Genomic DNA, 18,804 nt, shown 5'->3' with positions numbered 1-18,804 from the left:
TATTAGATTCATGAAAATGCACATGATCCATAAACCAAAGATCCAAGATATAAATTGAAAAACAACTATTACACTTTAATTGCATAATCATTTTTCCTATGTTTAGTTGTTCTTAATTTTGTTAACTAAGCAAAAAAATTAAGCCAATGCATTTAACTACTTGAGAATTACTAATGTAAATTAAATCAATTTTTCAAACTAATATTTTATTCAAGTAATCAATATGTTCTTATTTAGTTATTTATCATTAATTAAATTATTAATTAATAAACTACAGAAATATATAATCTTAATTTAAAAATTAGCAGATCCATTATAATTTTGAAGAATACTAAAAATAATTAAAAAAATATTTATTATGCTTTTATTATTTTTATCTCTAAATTATTAAAAAATATAAAAGAACATCATTTTTTGACATAAAGATGTTGATGGATCAATGGATTTGATATATTATTTATAAATCCATCTTATATTGATAGTATTTGATTTAAACCTTCGTTCACACTTGATGGTGTATCAAGAAATAACAAAGGATTAAATAGGTGAAATGGTAAAGAAAGTGAGCATTATGTACGTGTAAGGATTCTAATACCATGCTTCAAGCTCAAAATATTGATATGATATGACCAATACACGATGTATCATATCAGTATTACAAATCAAGAAGATAATGGCATAGGTGGAATGGCCCTCGTGCTGTTGAATATTAATGGACCTATGGCAGCAGTTTTAAAAAATTAAAAAATTATAATTTTTTTAATGTTTAAAATGATTATCATTGTAAAAGAATTGAACTATAATATGGATTTATCAGTGATCTATTGCAATAATTTATGTCAAATGAATGCTTTCTTAATGTTTAAGATAAATTCAAAAACTTAAAAATAGTTTATTTTTTATATTCTAAATAATTTTCATAGTAAAAAAACTTTTTCCATTAAATGAATTATTTAACTCATTGATTAAACAAGTTAATGCGTCTTGTAATGAATTTTTACTAGATCAAAAGCTCAAACTTATTTGATGTATTATTAGTAAAATCATTATATGATATCTAATGTTCTACAATCCCATTGTTGTTGATTGGACACAAATGTATCGCTTCCTATAAAATTATTAAAGTATTATACGTTTATACCTTGTTCATAGTTATTTCAAACTTAGGTTTAGCATTATTGATGTAGTTGTAAGATTTGTAAGAATTGCCCGAATGCATGCAAAGCTCCAAATATATTCATATCTTTTTCCCCATATCCATGCGTTACAACATGTAACATAGTCAAGGTTCAAAATTTCTTCAATACCAATTCGTATCGGCTGATATGTATCATATCGGTGGATCACCGATAATGTGAAATATAAAGAATTTTGGAGTCAGTAACCATGCCTTTAACGGACCCCCTGAACATATTTTATAAAAGAAAACTAAAAATAAAAAATAAAATAAAAGAACGTTGATACAAGGTCTGATGCACCCAATTTGGCATATAGATACTTTGAACCTTGATCTAAGTGTACCGATAAGAGACTCGGTACCATTTTTATATGAAGTTGCTGTGCACACAGCCACTGGCTATGCATCAATGAACAAAGCAGCAGGGATGCGCAGCTCTTGTTTGATTTAAAACATTAACATATTTCAAAGACAACAAAGTTACTGAAATGAAAAATATAAAAGAAAATAATGCAGCATATGCTTTCTCTTGGGGGACCTGTTCACCGAGGTGCATAAATTTCTGCCCAACATCGATGCCTTCAGATGGGGGCTGGGGGATGCGACTGGAAAAAATTAGCAAAGCGAACCATTTATTCGTCCCTAAGAGAGAAGCAGCAAGTGGGGCAAGATAAACAGCAAAGGAATAAAAACCAACAGTATGGCAGTTGAAATAACATAGACACAACTCGCCACTACCACAAGAGTAAAAACTCTCTCCACTGTATTAATGCACAACTTCCCCACTCTCCATAATCTCTTTAAATTGAACATTTAATGCTTTAAGCTGATAATTAAGTGTTATACATCAAATTGGCTGAACCAAGTTTCATAAAAGCATCAGCATAAAAGACAGCTAAGTAAAGAACAATGGCAAAATAAGACTACCATTAGAAAGGAAAGCAAGGCCATCCCCCCTGGAACTAGGATGGAGATCTTGAGGGACCAATGGACTTGGGTGGGTTGGGTAAAATAAAAGAGGAAGGTGAAATCAAGACCAAATAACTCAATATGGAGGGCATCTCAAACACTTACCAAGGGGACAAAAGGAAGAAAGAAAAGGACTGCAAATGCTTTGTGAATACATGGCTAAATTAAAAGAAATAATAGCCCGATGGATAGGCCAAGTTGCTTTTAAACATTTACCTCAATATGTAATGAGGTGGAACCAGTACCAGTTGTAATACTTCTGGGGACTTCCGCACTGTAACTTGGTCTCGAGAACCATTTCTTCCCAACTTAAGTATGAAGAAAATCTCAAATGCTGAAGTTGAAACATTGTAATTCCCATTGAAACAACTGCACCCAGCAACTCCAGCATCATGGCTTATGGATTTTGAAGCCAAATATTCTTGGAACATAGCTCTGAGATGGCTTTTGTGGCTTGAGATGCCCATAGGTCATTAGGAAGAGATGGGGAAATGTGGTTCCAAAATAAGCTCCATCGATGTCTAGGGACAGTAAAGGAAAATAACAGAAAAGCAGAACAAAACAGTCTAAAAAGGATTTTAGTCATCCAATCCAATCACCTAGATTTTGCTTGAAATTTCTCTAGATGTTACTGGAATATCAACTGTAACAAGCTGTGCATGCACATTGTGAGTCATCATGTGCAACCAAGTTTCATAGTAACTATGAATTAATCTAGCTAAACATGTATTGTACATGTAATGGGTACACGAATTTCAAAACAAACTGATTAACCTTTTGGATTTCATACCATGACTTTTTTAACACGCTATTGTCTTTTAGATAATGGTTTGATATGTTTTTTTTTTGACAAGGATGGTTTGATATGTTTTGGGAGGCAATTAGTAAAGAGCTTTGCCAATTTTCTATTTTATGCAGACTAATTGGTCTTCGAATGTTTGGGAACTACCCTATAATTTAGTTTTTTCTCTTTGTAAAGTTCTATTGCTTAGGTGATGCTAGGCAACAAGGCACTCACAATAACCTAGAATCACCTAGCGCCCTGGCACTGTTGCTAATAAAAAACAGGAGAAAAAAAAACTAATGATCACACCAAGTAAGGAGCTTCCCTACATAACCTATTCTATTTTAGTCATGTCCACAAATCCTATGGTCAATTCAGACTATTCATTAGATAGAAGCCCCTTTGGACCTGGCCATGTGTTTGATTTCTTCAGTCCAAATCAGTCCTAATCCAACCTTGTATTCAAGTTTTGCTCAATTATTAACATTTACAAGAGACTTCACTTAGCTCCAAACTGACTGGTCACATGGAAGTTCCTTTAACTGTTTCAACAACTCCACTAAATGATCTGACCAATATCTATTGGAAGAAACACGAGACACTGGATCACCTACATAGATGTGAAATAAAAACTATAGAGTAGAGAAAGGCAACCATAACCAACATATATGCATGGAAAGCAGATTCAGGAATAGATTCAAAACTAATTAAAAAACTTAATAAACCATACAAGGATACTGCCTTGGTACTTCGATCTTGGGTAGTAAATATCTTCACATTTTGGACAGTAGATCTTCACAGTGCTTGACCGAGGAATATCTGATTGACCAACTGGAAGGCAGGGTTGTCCACAGCAGTAAACTCTTGGGCATCTCCCAAAGTCATAGTTCTTGTACTTGTCCAACTGTAGAGGTTCCAATGCAAATCTTAGCCATAGTCAAAGACTAGCTATCAGCTTAAAGAGCAAGAGAAAATACTCTGGGGTGAGCTCTCACCATTGCATTCATTCCCTTGCTAGTTAAAATATATCGGACGTGAATCAGCCCATAAAGCATCTCTGCAGCTGATTCAACTAATTCATTCTGTTCCTCCGTGAACATATCACCTAAACCCATACAGAGAAATTTTTCATGAACAAGTAAAAGACAAATAAAAAAATTGTTGGTCCCAAGTCTATAAATGCATATTAGAAACTGTCCCAGAAAACAACAGAAAAATCCAGCAGAAAGTGTTAAAAAAATAAGAAAACCAACTGACATTTGCATGGATGCCAATCCCTTGGGAAAGGTATAGGAATCATTGAAATTAATTGTAGCAAGAATTACTTTCTTTATATGTCAAGTAGGACCCAAAACCTTCACTACATGCAAAGAACACTAGTTGGCTCGGCAGCTTCTATAATCTAAGTTCCAAGCTTGTCATCATAATAATGCAAAGAACACTTGTTAGCTACTTTTGAAGATTTGCAAGCCATGGATTACAGCATATAAATCCATCTAAATTTGGAATTTTCATTCACCTCAGAAAATGTGAGTTATCTTACCAACCAACTTCTTGAAGGGAACTATTGCATTCTTGTACATTGGTGTTTGCTCAAAGGAATGTGCGTGTGTGCATGCACACACACACACATGTACAAACACAGGAAAAAAGTGCAAATTTGAACTACTTCAACTCTTTCGGGAAGAACTAAAAAAACCACGAATGCACATAAAGAAATATAACTAATCTTGACTGATCACAAGGAAATGGCTTGAAAAAGTTTTGGCATTAAGAGAAGCATCAAGATGGAGAGGGCTCTATCAGCATAACCAATAATTCCTTCAAAGCCAATATACTTCCAAACAAAAATGCCCAGCTGGAGGAGTTTACAAACAAGAAAAATGAAATTGAACATAGTGTGTTTTCAAACTTTTGTTGATCTAGATGGTTTAAATGTCCACTGGAATGATTAAACTGGCAAATGGACAATTCTGCAGTTCAATAACCAGTTTTGTTTCTAAGAAAATTGCTTGAGAAACATTATCAGATGCATATACAAAAGCAAAGAAAGAATTCATGGAGAATTAAATCACTGTTCCAAGTCCTATGACAACTTCAGATATTTTGGGTGATAGAATATATTGGTATTGTTTCAGTTTTTTATTTATTTTCTACTTGTAGGTGTCTTAAGAATAGGATTCTGCTTTTTAGAATTTTATTGCTACTTCAGAATTACTGGTTATGGTAACTCTCGGACTTACTATTATCTCTCTCTAAGTTCTTGATCATTCTTTGGTGAACAGCAAGCTGTTTACTTGCTTTTTGATCATTATTCTTCATCCTTGATCACCCGAAGCCACTCCAACCAACAAAGCCTATCAGCAGATCTGAAATTTGTAGGACCACTACCCCATCTTACATCATTATCTTTGCATTGAATTTGATCTATTAGAGAAGTAAGCAAGTAGCCTAACTCTAAAGCTTAGATTTACAGGTAGTCATTGGAGTGCAATGGCAGAAAAAGAAGGGCCCATTTGGCACATCTTTTCGCGCGGGCGGACTGATTTTCGGTCTATTTCTGTTTGGTTCGCGGAAGATCTAGCCACCAAAAGCTGGAGCTCCGAAAAGACACAAGAAGCCCATTTTGGGATGATTTCGGGAAGCTTCAAATGAAGCTTTTCACGTCTTTCGCGTTTTATTCTCGCGTGGAAGGACACGGAAAGACAGAAAGACGTGCGCCTGCCAAACTAGTTTTGGGCTGCTCAGATCTTCATGCAAAAGCTCAATGCGTCTTTTGACTGTCAGAGCTATTAGAAGATCTTCCCAAAAAGATACGCCAAATGGGCCCGAAATATATTGGCATACCCAGAGCAGCTAAGTTATGGCAGAAAAATAATTTTGCATTAGAGGGATAAGCGATTAACCAGTAGTATAAGGTGATTAGAAACAGATAGCTTGGGGACTTGAATTCACAGGCAGACCATGAGGGAGATTAGAAGATTATCAAGGGAGTTCAATGCATCCTTTAGATGGGTGAGAAGATATGCAAATGGATAGGCAGATACACTAGCCAAACAAGGGACAAACAGGGGTGGATTTTTTGGGTTCCATTGTAATGGTGAAAGCTTTTGAGAGGCCAGCTTCCCTATTATTTGGGGCTGGACTGTGCATTCTTACAGCCTGTTTGGTTGGTGTGACCGAGAAGAGAAAATAGGAATATTCCCCATAGATTCCCATTTTCATTCATTTGTTTTGTGAGACAGACTGAGAAATAAAGAGATGCATTTTCCCAAAGCATGGAAAGCAGGGTCGCACTGAAACGGTGTGACCCCGGTGATAAAGGAAATGGCTCGAGAAAAAATACCATCACTTTGTCAGAAGCTATTTGAGTCAATAGTAGTGACGTTGGAGATGGAGAGAGGTCTGGTGGAGTAACAACGTCGGATATGGAGTAGCAATGTTGGAGATGTGAACAGAGAGAGGGATATGAACACTGCAGCGGTGTTGGAGATGGAGAGAGGTCCGGTGGAGTAATAACGTCAAAGATGGTGTAACAGTGTTGGAGATGTGACCGGAGGAAGGGATATGAACAGTGCAGCAGCGTTGGAGATGGAGATCAGTCCGGTGGAGTAATGATGTCGGAGACGGAGTAACAATGTTGGAGATGTGAATGGAGGGAGGGATATGAATGGTAAAGGATAAAAAATATGGAGTAACGGCATTGGAGATGGAATTGTAACAGTGTTGACAGTCCGGTAGAGGGGCAGGTGATTAGGCAACAAATAGGGTATGGCAAAACAGGGGGTGGCTGAAATAAAAATAGAAACCAAGGAAAACGGGAGGGAGAGCGGTCTTGCTGTCGTTGCTGGTTCAAGTTGCAGAGGCAAGTGAAGAAGAAGATGAAAAAGAAGAAAGAGGAAGAGGAGAGAGAGAGAGAGAGAGAGAGAGAGAGAGAGAGAGAGATGAGTTTGGAACTCACCACGTCGACGCCACTTGTTTGAATTCGAAGGGAGGAAGACGATGAACAGTAGAATAAATTGAATGAAAAACTTAGTTTTACATATGTTTGGGGAATAAGGGTATTTTTATAATTTTGGGTATCTATAAAATGTATTTTTGTCAAAATATAAAAAAAATCAAGCAAAAAGTTTTCTCAGCAATCAAATGCCGGAATGCCAAAATGAGAAAATAAATTTTCCTTTCTAATCCCAACCTTTCTCATCTCATTTTTCTCGGCAACCAAACAGACCCTTAATGGCTTAATCTACGTTAATGAAGGTTTCCATTTCCAATAAAAAACACCAATATAAATTTTAGTATTTTTTTGTCCCATTGCTGGGATTATGAAACTTGGGGTTGTTCAAAGCTATCAATAGAAAAAAGAAAAGAAAAACAAAGCTCAGAAAGGAGACTCCAGGAAGACCAAATTTTCAGTTCACATAGATCTCCAGAAAGAATGAACTTTCAGGAAGGAGACTCCAGCACCTTGATTCTTTTTTCTTGATAAATACCAGCACCTTGAATGTTTTGACAGTAGATTCATTTCTCATTAAACCTAAGGCAGACTACAGAGACATCATGGCTTCTACACAGAAATTGTAGTGGAGCATTGTAGTGGAGACATCATTCAGTGGAGCATCAGCTTAATGGTGTACCTTATGTGGAAAGCCACAGAAATTGTGTCTTCCATTCTTAATTCAGTGGAGAATCATCATCATCTAAGCCTTGTCCCAACCATATGGGGTCGGCTAAATGAATCCTGTTTTTCCATTAACATCTGTTCAGTGTCATATCCATTGTCAAATTATAGGCGCTTAAATCATTTCTTACTACTTCTACCAAGTCCTCAGTTTGCCCCTAGCTCTTCTAGCCCCTTCAACTTGTAACAGATCACTTTTTCTGATGGGTGCTGTAGGTGGCCTTCCATGCGAGGATATCCAAGTAATACCGCAAAAAACTAATTGTCCAAGGGCACCAACTTTGCCATGATAATTTAGAAGGGCATAGATTGATGGGAATAAAAAATTATACATGTGTTTTTCTATACAATGATCACAAGCATACCTCAATACACCCCTCTACAATGTCAATTACATTAACTTTTTACATTAATGGTCCAACTACCATAGAGGGACATGGGACAGTTGAATAAACTTTATTTGGGTGGCATGCAGGTTGACTGGACTGGTTGAGGACTCAAAGGTGGTATGCAGGTGCTATTTTGTGGGCTTACGGTGGGCCATTTGTCTACTATGTATTTCTATTATTTAAATTTTGCTTAACAAAGTCCGTGCACTGCACGGGTCCCCACTAGTAAATTCTAAAACCTGACCTGATTTTAGAATTCATATAGAACCTGTTTTTTTTTTCTTATCAAATCCATACACAACCTGTTTCTAGGAATCTGTAGTATAGATTTTGACAAAATCATTTGAATTCCAAAATCCAAATCATTTCAACATGTTCAGTTTTAATATCTGGATTGCTCTAAATTTCCAATTAGATCCTAGTGTGCAATTCAATGAAAACAGACAAATATATGGGTTGGACTAATGTGAACATAGAAAACATAAATAACCATGCAACTGTGCTGGTTGATATCACAAGCATAATAAAAAACATCTAACTCCAGTGATCCAACTAACAAAAGAAAAAATACTTACCATGAGAGGATTCAACATCCAAAATCAAATCAAGTGCATATTCATAGTAGGGAACTTGACTGCTCAGTCCACAAAGGTTGAAATCATCTTGAATGTACTCATCATCGACTTCACAGAAAAATTCATTCCCTCGTAGATTGCAAAACCATGAGATCCAAGATGTGTCGTCCCCATCAGAACCACTAACATCCGACTCTTCACTGTCTGTTTCAGATTCCTCTGTAATTAATGCGAACAAACAATAACATTGTTGACAAATCAACAAGAGCAATCACATTAAAAGTGGGTGGAGCCCAAAATCCAAAAACAATGTTTGGTACCAACCAAGGTAATGTGATATCCTCATGAATAGTGTGTAATTAACAAGTAATAAATCATACGTGACAGATAGAACCATGATCAATGTTACATGAAGCTCATAAGTTAATGCAATTGAATGACAACAAGATGCATACAGCAGAAAGTATCTAGAAACCACCATTCCTACAAACTAACAAGTTTTAGATGATTATGCTATATTTGGTTTGAAGGAAAAGGTAGGGTAAGGAAGGGTTTCCCTACTTTTTTGTTTGATAAATTCCTTTCCCTACTTTTTCCTTCAAACCAAACGCAGCCTTAAGGTTAGCAATTGCAGAAAAGTAGATCCTTTCGCATTAAAGGCAAAAGGTCATCAGATCTGTTTAATAGTATCCAACCACAAAACCATAAGCAATGAAACTGTGGCTTAATAAGAACAAACTACTTTTTATTTAAGAAAACTTAAGATAGACCATTGATGACAAAACCCTTCCCTGACCATCCAAGAAATGGCATACCCCCTTAGAAGTTCACCTAAAAGGAGGAAAAGGCCTCTACATAATCAACATAACTTTCTGGCATTATAATTATTTATTTTTCAAAGAAAAGTATATTTTGTTAAAGGTAATTTAGAAATCATGGAAACCACAAGCATAAGGCCGATTCTTCACATAACAGATACAAAGTGACTCACCGAAGACCATATGAAATAAATTATGTACAGATTATACAATCCTCCCAAACCCATCTGAATTTTGCCTGACAGATACATTGGATGTGCAAACTTCTTTAGAACAGAACCCAAAAGCTTAGGCTCTGTTTGGTTTGTGGGATGGGGATGAGAAAAAGGGAATATTCCAAAAATATTCCCTTTTCTCTTATTTGGTTTGAGAGAAAAAGAGGGATGGGTTGGAAAGACGTGGGAATGCAGAACCCAAAATCATGGAATCGGAGTCGCACCAAAACAGTGCAACCCCGGTGGAAAAACTGGGAAATCACTGTTACCGCTTACCATCACGATGAACAGAGGGAAGACCAAGAAAAGCGAACCAGCAACAACGAAGAGGAAGGGGAGAAACAGTGCAACTCCGTCTTCCTCCTCCCTTTCTCCCTTTCTCAGCAATGACAAACAGACAGTAGTCCCGTCCTTGTCCCTAGGTTCATCTTCCTCTTCTCTATGTCCCTGTCTCCCTTTCTCAGTGCGACTGTCTTCCTCTTTTCTCTTCTCCCTCACCATCTTCTCTCTTTTCCCTCACCTTCTCTCCCTCTGTCTTCTCTCTTCTTCCTCTTCAGACTATGATGGGCTCAACAGGAGTCACCTCTGTTCGTGAATTTCCTAGTGAAGCTCCTAGAGAGAGTCGCCTCTGTTCGTGAAGTTCCTGGTGAGAGTCCCCTTTGTTTGTGAAGTTCCGGGCGAATCGTCTTCATCGTTGATGAAGCTCTTGGCGAGAGTCAACGAAGCTCCTGGCGAGAATCGCCTCTGTTCGTGAAGTTCCTAAAGTCGTGCCTCTGTTTGTGAAGTTCCTGAAGCTGTGCTTCTGTTCATTAAGTTCATGAGGTAGGATGAACGAAAGAGGAAGGTGAATGGTACTTTCCTGTCCCATCCCATCCCAATAAAACCAAACACAGAACAATTAAATTTTTATACTTTCCCATCCCACCCAAATTTTCCCACAAACCAAACAGAGCCTTAGGTGTCTCACAATCTAATACATTCCAGCATGAAGCAAATTAGACCATTATTCACAACAGCTTCTTTTTGCATTGGCAACACACAATATATCAACCAAATATTTTCTTCCAAGAAGTATTTGAACCAGTGTTTAAAATGCTAATGCGGTAATAGGCACAAATCTCAAGGTGTGTGGTCTAAGCTTCATCAATATGCATTATTTTTTAATAAATAAAAGAACATTGAAAACACAAAAAAAGATACTTTATCATGTATATGTATATGTATATATATATGTATTGTATATCCATAATTAATCATGTTGCTCTGTAATTTCAATCATTAAGTTCTGAACTTTTTGATATATACTAAATATCACCTATCAAATTCGCAACTTAACAGGATTGCAGATCTGGAAACAATGGAGCTTGCAGATGCATCTGGAAACTTTACGGTGGCAAAGCGGAGCCCTTTATCGAATGAAAAAAGTTTTGCCATAGAAGATGGTGTCATTGTTCATATCCTTGATCTCCTGTTCCATCTTTGGAAGAAAGAAGTTTTCAAGTCGATTGCTTCTTTATGTGGTGCTAAAATGAATGGTATTTTTGCATTGGATCTCCATGCGGGGGCCATTTCCTTGAGTGGGAGTAGACCTAAGAAAATTCCAAGAAGAATTCGTTTAGCAAATGAGCAGCTTGTTTACTTAGTCTGGTTGACAACGGCCATTGAAGCTGCAATATGGTAAGCTGCAAGAAGGAAGATGAACAGGCTGATGAAGACTACTTACGTGGAAGAAGTCAACTAACTGAAGTGAAAGGGAATAGAGATTACAATGAAATGGCAAAATAGAACCTGGGAAGAGGAAAAGACATGTGTACAGAGGAAATAACTCTTAAGCCAAATACTAGAAAGGACCTGACACGTGGCTGGTCCTACGCTGAGGCTCTAACAATAGGGTCTTGACATGTGCAACAGGCTCAATCTCAGAAATCAAAACAGGGGGTGGGTCGGCCAGATGGAAGGTCTGACTTGAATTGAACTGAGATCTTGGGTTCAAGTAAATTTAACTCTTCACGTGACACTTTTAATGACGTGAGATCTCTTAATGGGCTTGGGCCTTCGGAAGTAGTAGAAGACATTCAATTGGGCCCTGTTTTGGGCCCATCTCTTGGGTTCAAGTAAATTTAACTCTTCACATTACACTTTTAGTGACCATGCGAGCCCGCTCACGGACGACTTTTCTAGGGCCTTCAAAAGCAGTAGAAAACATTCAATTGGGCCCAACTCTTGGGTTCAAGTAAATTTAACTCTTCACATGACACTTTTAGTGACCATGCGAGCCCACTGATGGACGACTTTTCCTGTCCATCATCTTCTTCCTCGGCGTCCTCGCACAAAATAGAGGTCCAAGGAACCTGGAGCAAGTTACGATAGAATGGGTACAAAGTAAAGGGAAAGTTACGACTTCTCCTGAAAAGTGCAATCCAAAGTTCAAAAGGTGCAATAGTAAAAGAAAGGAGAAAATACAGGACCTAGTTTCAAACTCAGATAACAGTTTCAGTTATTGTGACTCGGATTCCTTTGAAACCTCAAGCTTGGGAATAGACAAAGACAGGAGGATACTGTGAAGGCGCACGCAGAGGCAATAGAGAAGGGCATACTGGAAAAGGACAGTGACACAACCAAAGATCTTTTTCCCAGCCCCACTCTATAGAGGCCTAGTTCAGGGAATAGACCTACTGGTTTCATCATTGACCAAGGTTCAAAGTATCGATATGATACGAATTTTGGTCATATCGTATCAGCACTTAGAAACGATCGAAACTCTATTTTTTTTTAGTTTTTTTTTTCAAATTTTGTTTTTTTGGGAAGCTTTTAGCATGCTTTTTATTATTAAAAAAATTGGGGGTCCGAAACTCCTGGAAACAGGCGTTTCGGACCATACCGTTTTCAAAAGATACAATATGGAATGCCCGATATGGGGCGCATCGTATCGATACTTTGAACCATGTCTCTGACTTGGATTACCCTATTTCTTCAATTCCCTCTCCAACTCCCATGGTTCCAGGTATGTGTGTCCATCCAGTTTTGGTTACTGGTGTGTGCTCTGCCTGAAACAGATGCACCAGCTACCCAGCCTGGGGGAATGGGAAAGGAAGTTGAAGATGGGACAGGAATATTAGAAGGGAGAGATGTAGAGGAAAGGAAAAGGGTGGAAGAGGAAGTTGAGAGGATCTGGAGCTTAATAAGTAACTTCTTTGAGAATCTCAAATTAAAGGGAAAAAAATAATTGAGGTGGGAACTCAAGAACCTTGTATGGAAGGAGATGTGGAAAAGGAGATGACAAAGAAGATAAAGGAAAAAAAAAAACCAACTCATCGTTAAGGGATAACATTTCTCAAGGGAATCAAAAGACAAAGGTGTACTTTAGGAAGAATGAAGAGAAAAAGAAAAAAAAAAAGGAAGAAGAAAAAGACAGAAGTAGAGAGTCTAAGTTCTGATGTAGAGGGTGATATTGAGTTCAGTGGGAGGGGATACCAAAGGAGATAATCTAAGTAGGGAAGAAAGATGAGGGGTTAACATAAAGGTGAAAGAATAAAAATTATTAGTTGGAATGTGAGAGGGCTGGAGAGTGCAAGGAAAAGGAGGGTGATAAAAGATCTAATAAAAAGAGAGAATCCTGAAGTTGTGATGTTGCAAGAGACTAAACTAGTAGAGCTGGATGGGAAACTGTTCAGAACTTTGTGGGAATCAAGAGACATAAGATGGATTGAGGCTCCTTCATGGGGGGCTTCATGGGGTATGGTGATTCTATGAAAATATGAGGTATTGGAATCAATGGAGGAGCTGACTGGCAGATACACTATATCAATAAAGTTTAAGAATGTGGATGATGGGTTTTCCTGGGTATTAACCCATGTTTATCGACCAAATAGGCATAGGGAAAGAAATGAGCTTTGGGAGGAACTGTATGCAATATGAGGTTTGTGGGAGGGTGCTTGATGTCTAGGAGGGGATTCCAATGTCATAAGGTTCTCTAATGAAACTTATAACCGCAATCAACCCATAACGACCAATATGAGGAGATTTAATGGGTTTATAGACAGGAGCGAGCTGAAGGAGATCCCTCTTATGCATACCAACTTTACTTCGTCCAACTTTCAGGAAAATCCACTATGTTCAAAGCTGGACAGATTTTTGTTTAATGTGGGTTGGGAGAACCATTGGGAAGATTTGGTGCCTAGAGTGCTACCCAGTGTCACTTCAGATCACCGCACCATTAGAATAGGATCAGAAATTTTTCTAAATGGTCCCACTCCCTTTAGATTTGAAAAAATGTGGCTGACACATCCAGAATTTGTTCGCAAAGTTGAGGAGTGGTGGAAGGAGGACCTAGGGGGGTAAGGTGGGAGGGAATCAAATTCCATAAGAAGCTGCAAAGGTTGAGGGCAAAGATAAAGGAGTGGAATAGGGACCATTTTGGAAGATTTGAAGAAATGAAGCTTACTCTCACATCTCAGATTGAGGAATTGAACAAGATAAAAAATGAGAGAGTTCTTAATGAGGAAGAAAGGGAGCCAAGATGGAAATTGAAGAAAGATTTGGAGAAAGTTCTTAGTAGAGAGAAAATTTATTGGAGACAAAAGTCGAGACATAAGTGGACAAAAGAGGGGGAAGGAAATACAAAATTCTTCCATGTGATGGCCAATGGTAGAAGTTGTAAGAGCTTTGTGGCTAGATTGGAAATTAATGAGGAAGAGATATCTAATCAAGATGAAATGACTAGAACCTTTGTGGACCATTTCAAATCCCTTTTAGTGTTTTAAAAGGCGTGGGAGGCGTATGCCTGGAGGTGCACCTATAGGTGGGGCGCTCCCAAAGTGCCCTGAGGCATATGCCAAAGGCGCTGACACCTCTGAGGCGTACACCACAGGTGCAAGAGGCATACGCCTCGTGTGCTTTTTTATGAGGTGTGCTAGAGGCGTACGCCTCATGCGCCTCGTGCACATCTTGTATAAAAAACAACAAAGAAAAAAGAAAAAAGAAAAAAAAAAGGAAAGGAAAGGAAAAGAAAGGGAAGGGAAGGGAAAGAAAAAGAAAGAGAAGAGAAAAAGAGAAAAGGAAAGAAAAGAAAAAGAAAGGTAAGAGAAGAAAAGACAAGGGGAAAGAAAGTGGTTTTCCCCTTGCCCCTTCGGTTGGGGCTTCGCCCCCCAAACCCCTCGCCCCCTTTTCGATGCAGCCCAATTTGTTTTTTTTTTTTTTTGAGTTAGGGGGTCTTGCTCCGCTCCGGTGAAGCTCGCTTCAACAAACAAGGAGTAACTAGGGTTTAGTTGTATTGGCCCCAATTATGACTTTTGTGTTGTTTCTTTTCTTTCAAAGGATGAGGCTGCACCTCGCACCTCCCATTGGGATGTTTGTAACAATCTTTATTTTGTTGATACTTGATAATGAATTCTTAATGAAATTTTATTTATAATGAAAAAAACTTTATCAATTTCATAAAAAAAGTAGATATAGATAACAACTAAGTGTGTCAAAACCCCTCCCCCAAATAGAAATAGCTTCTGTTCACCCCCTTCCTTAGCAAGCTCATATGCTAAGCTATTGTAAGATCTTTTGTGTCCATACAATAGTAATTCTCAAGTCTCAACTTCCTAACCTATTACATAGGCACAAGAGAAAGACCATGAACCATTAGCAATTTTGAATCATATTCTGCAATCTGGCATAGAATCATCAAGGACAACCCCTTCAAGGAAATCGGGGACAACCATTTGTTGGATTCAGCAATCAGCAAATAGACTAGCTGATAAGTTAGTGGCTAGCCAGAAGGGGAAAACAAAAGGGAACATTTGTATTTGGAAGACATCAATGAGAATTGGACTATTAGGGGAAAATTAAGTAAAACAATTAAGGCAAAAGGGGTAGGCAGCACCAGCTGACCAAATTCTCCATGGGGTGCAAGGTGTACATTTCTTGTAAACCATTCATTCTCAAAAAAGGAATACCCCTTCAAGATAACTAACAAGGCTAGTGATCTCAGATGCTAGCCCATCCCTAAAGCCTCTCCCATTTTCTAAATCCCAAGAAAGCCCCTTTGTGAGATGCATGAAATGTAGAATTGAAACAAATTACTATTTACATGCCTTGTTTATATTCTGCATGGCACAAGAGTATCATCATCATCATCATCATATCCAAGCCTTATCCCAACTATATGGGGTCAGCTACATGAAGCCTGTTTCACCATTCCATTCTGTTTAATGCCATATCAATTGTTAAATTATTGGCACTTAAATCATTTCTTACTACCCTGCCCATGTCCTTTTTGGTCTATCCCTAGCCCTTCTGGCCCCTTCAACTTACAACAAACCACTTCTTCTTACAGGTACTGCCGATGGTCTTCTATGCATGTGACCAAACGAACCCACTCTACTTTCTCTCATTTTATCACCTATTGGCGCTACTCCTAGGTTCTTTTGAATGATTCATTTCTAATCGATCCTCCCTAGTTTTTACACTTATACATTACACATTTCTGCCACACTCAATTTTTAGACATGTTGTTTCTTGACTGCCCAACACTCTACTGCATAGTCCATACAACATTGCTGGCCTCACAACCGTTTTACAGAATTTTCCTTTTAAATCAGTGGTACTCACCTATCACATAAAACTACAAATGCACCTCTCCATTTTGCCCATCCTGCTCTAATTCTATGGGAGACATCCTCTTCAATCTCTCCCTCATTATGAATTATTGAACCAAGGTACCATAAAAGGTGACATTGAGTTATCTCTTGGCCTCCAATCCTAATGTACCCTGAATTGTAGTCCTATCATTATTAAATTTACATATCATATAGAATCTGTTTTAGTCATATAAGGCCTTTCTGGAACAACACATTGTAAGCAAGGTCTCACAGCTTACAGCATGCACACTATTGTAAACACTGATTGAACTTATCAAATGACCCTAAAATGCACAAAACTCAAAGTTGCTGCCAAATTGCAGAAATGGATTAAATAATAGAGGGGGAAAACTGCAGAAGATGACTTTCAAAGAATAACTGACTCTAGAAATCTATCTTCAAGACAGATAACGCATGCATTGAAATTTAAAATTTTCACCCCTAGTCACTGTTTGAAGTAGGCAATCCACAAAAGCCAATCTATTAAATACATCATAGCACTTGATTAGAGAATGTTTACTGTCCTAGTCACCTTGAAAGCTTTGAGCTTTGAAGAAAGAAATGTTTCAACGTATTGAGAAATAATAAGAAAAGAGTGAAAAAAATTTAAGGATAGCCTAGAATTGAAGCACTCTCCAAGAAATGAGTAGTCGATTCTAGGTTTTCATTTTACATCTTGTGTTCTATTTCCACCGCAATCCAAACATAGTCAATGAATTCAATGTATTAGCCTGGCTCCTCATTCTATTTCTATGCGAAACTAAACTCAGCTCGTTCTTCAAAATCCACCAGAAAAATGCATGTTTCATAAATTACCAGGAGAAACATTAAATGCTCACATAAATTCGAATTGGTCCCGTCATATGCCCCAAATGCCGTACAATCCAGTCTGTTCCCAAATAATTACATCAACAAGATCTCCAAAACCAAGACAGAGAGAAATCCAACTCCAGAAACTGGAGTAACAAGAAATACAATTTCAGATACTTGAATTACAAGCATCCAAGCTTGACGGTAGGGGAAAAGAACAACAGAAATATTTAATTATACCATGAAAACCTGAACTTCAACAGAAAATGGCAAAATGGATAAGAAAAGAATGAATAAACCAAGAAGTTTAAACTGACCATCGGAGCACTTGTTCTTGGAGAGAGACGCAGAACGATTGTCTCTGTGATCAGGTGGTGGCTTGCCGGCGGAGGTGGACGGGACCGATAATCTATCCTTGTCCTTGCCGTTCAAACCCTTAGACGTCGACGGAGACGATTTCTCCAGAACCTTGTCCAGGGCATCATTGATCCGCTTACGATCGATAGGACCGATCTCCGACTTCGACCCGCCGCCGCCTCGATCTCTATACATGTCCTCCCCTTTCTCTGCTGAGAACGCACTTGTCAATGACAAAGTATATCAATCGCCTCCCCTCAACATAATATAACCAATACCGAGCGAAAAAAAGCAAACCCTAGATTGTAGATAAAGAGCGAACAGGTTAGGGTTTTGAGTGCAAGCAACAGGACAAATAGACTATTCTGACGATCAGACAGGTAGGGAACCCTAGATTTACAGAGAAGAAAAAGAAGAGCTGAAAGGTAAGGTTCTATCTAGACAAGGAGAATGTTGGAGTCAGGATAGAACAAAGCGAAAGAGAGCGAGCCCTTCCCTCTCCCTCTCTCTCTCAGCTTTTCTGGCCTCGCTCGCTTAGAAGAGAACATACAAAGAAAGGAAGGAGAGAGAGAGAGAGAGAGAGAGAGAGAGAGAGAGAGAGAGAGAGAGAGATTGCGTAAGAGGTGTGTGATGGTTAAGACGTTCGCACCCGTCGTTCCGGCGAGGTTGCCTTTGCCGGCGGGGACTCCGGAGTCTATTTTTCTCTTGGTTCTTTTTTTGTTTAATAGATCTGTTTATAATAACGTGGTATGTTTGTTTGTGTGTGGTTTCATTTCCCTACGAGTACATTTTTTGGACTCTCCGCCGCTGCATCATTCATGCCAATGGCAATTTGCTGAGGCCAATAGCATTTGTTCTGTTTTCTGTTCATGAAGAAGCTTTGAGCACGTGGAGTGCTTGTGTGGCTGATCTAAACCGTTCATCTGATGGAAAACTATGTGGACTGGATTGGAGCCTGGAGTGTACAATTTGGGTTGGGCCAGCCCGAGGCTTGCCTTAGCTCCTCTTCGGACCGGGCCATTTTAAATTTGACAAAAGCCCAAACTGAGCCTGCCCATTTAAAGGGCTGCTGACTTACAGCTGAAAATGCTGAAATGAATTTGTTTTTTTTTGGTTTTGTCTTTTAGATAATAATAGTTTTTCAAGGAGGTTGTGGGATTCTTAATGGATGAAGCTGAAATTTTATTATTTAGTTATTTTAACAATTAAACAACAAAGCAAAAAGTTTTTGATTCAGCAACTTCAGCCATTATAAAATGGCTCTTAAGCTAGCTCAGCTGCTTTGGTTCAACTCATAAGCTATGTTTGTTGATAATTTGGTTAGCTGCCTGAAAAGTTAGAGAAGCCAGAAAGATAATCTTGGCAAGACACCATTGGATAAATTAGTTATCCAAAAAGTC

At 38.2% G+C, this 18,804-nt stretch overlaps 1 protein-coding gene across 4 annotated transcripts; it reads right to left on the bottom strand.

Annotated features, from left to right (window-relative positions):
• Positions 1–1,976: 1,976 nt before the first annotated feature.
• Positions 1,977–18,253, bottom strand: LOC148848406 (casein kinase II subunit beta-1-like). Of its 4 annotated transcripts, none has more exons than XM_088949682.1 (6): positions 18,054–18,224; positions 17,365–17,613; positions 8,576–8,794; positions 3,926–4,035; positions 3,669–3,834; positions 1,977–2,667 (listed from the first exon to the last, which is right to left on the bottom strand). In XM_088949682.1, exons 2-6 carry the CDS (start codon positions 17,597–17,599, stop codon positions 2,537–2,539), a joined length of 861 nt encoding a protein of 286 aa, XP_088805808.1. In that variant the 5' UTR covers positions 17,600–17,613; positions 18,054–18,224; the 3' UTR covers positions 1,977–2,536. The 4 variants fall into 4 exon arrangements, with proteins under 4 accessions (XP_088805808.1, XP_088805810.1, XP_088805807.1 ...); XM_088949684.1 differs by having other exon boundaries at positions 8,576–8,779; positions 18,054–18,222; XM_088949681.1 differs by having other exon boundaries at positions 17,365–18,253.
• Positions 18,254–18,804: the final 551 nt, after the last annotated feature.

This window comes from Nelumbo lutea, chromosome 6, assembly GCF_056320005.1.
Source record: "Nelumbo lutea isolate HS-2025 chromosome 6, American lotus-T2T, whole genome shotgun sequence".
Classification (NCBI taxonomy): domain Eukaryota; kingdom Viridiplantae; phylum Streptophyta; class Magnoliopsida; order Proteales; family Nelumbonaceae; genus Nelumbo; species Nelumbo lutea.
This window is presented reverse-complemented; position numbering and strand designations above follow the sequence as displayed.

Bases quoted from the DNA above. Each gene is read 5' to 3' on its own strand.
- LOC148848406 (XM_088949681.1), bottom strand. From the start codon at position 17,599: ATGTATAGAGATCGAGGCGGCGGCGGGTCGAAGTCGGAGATCGGTCCT. The intron at 4,036-8,575 runs GTAAGTATTTTT...GTATGGGTTTAG, and splicing joins GGATGTTGAATCCTCTCATG to GTGATATGTTCACGGAGGAA. The intron at 2,668-3,668 runs GTATCCTTGTAT...TACTGTCCCTAG, and splicing joins AAGATCGAAGTACCAAGGCA to ACATCGATGGAGCTTATTTT.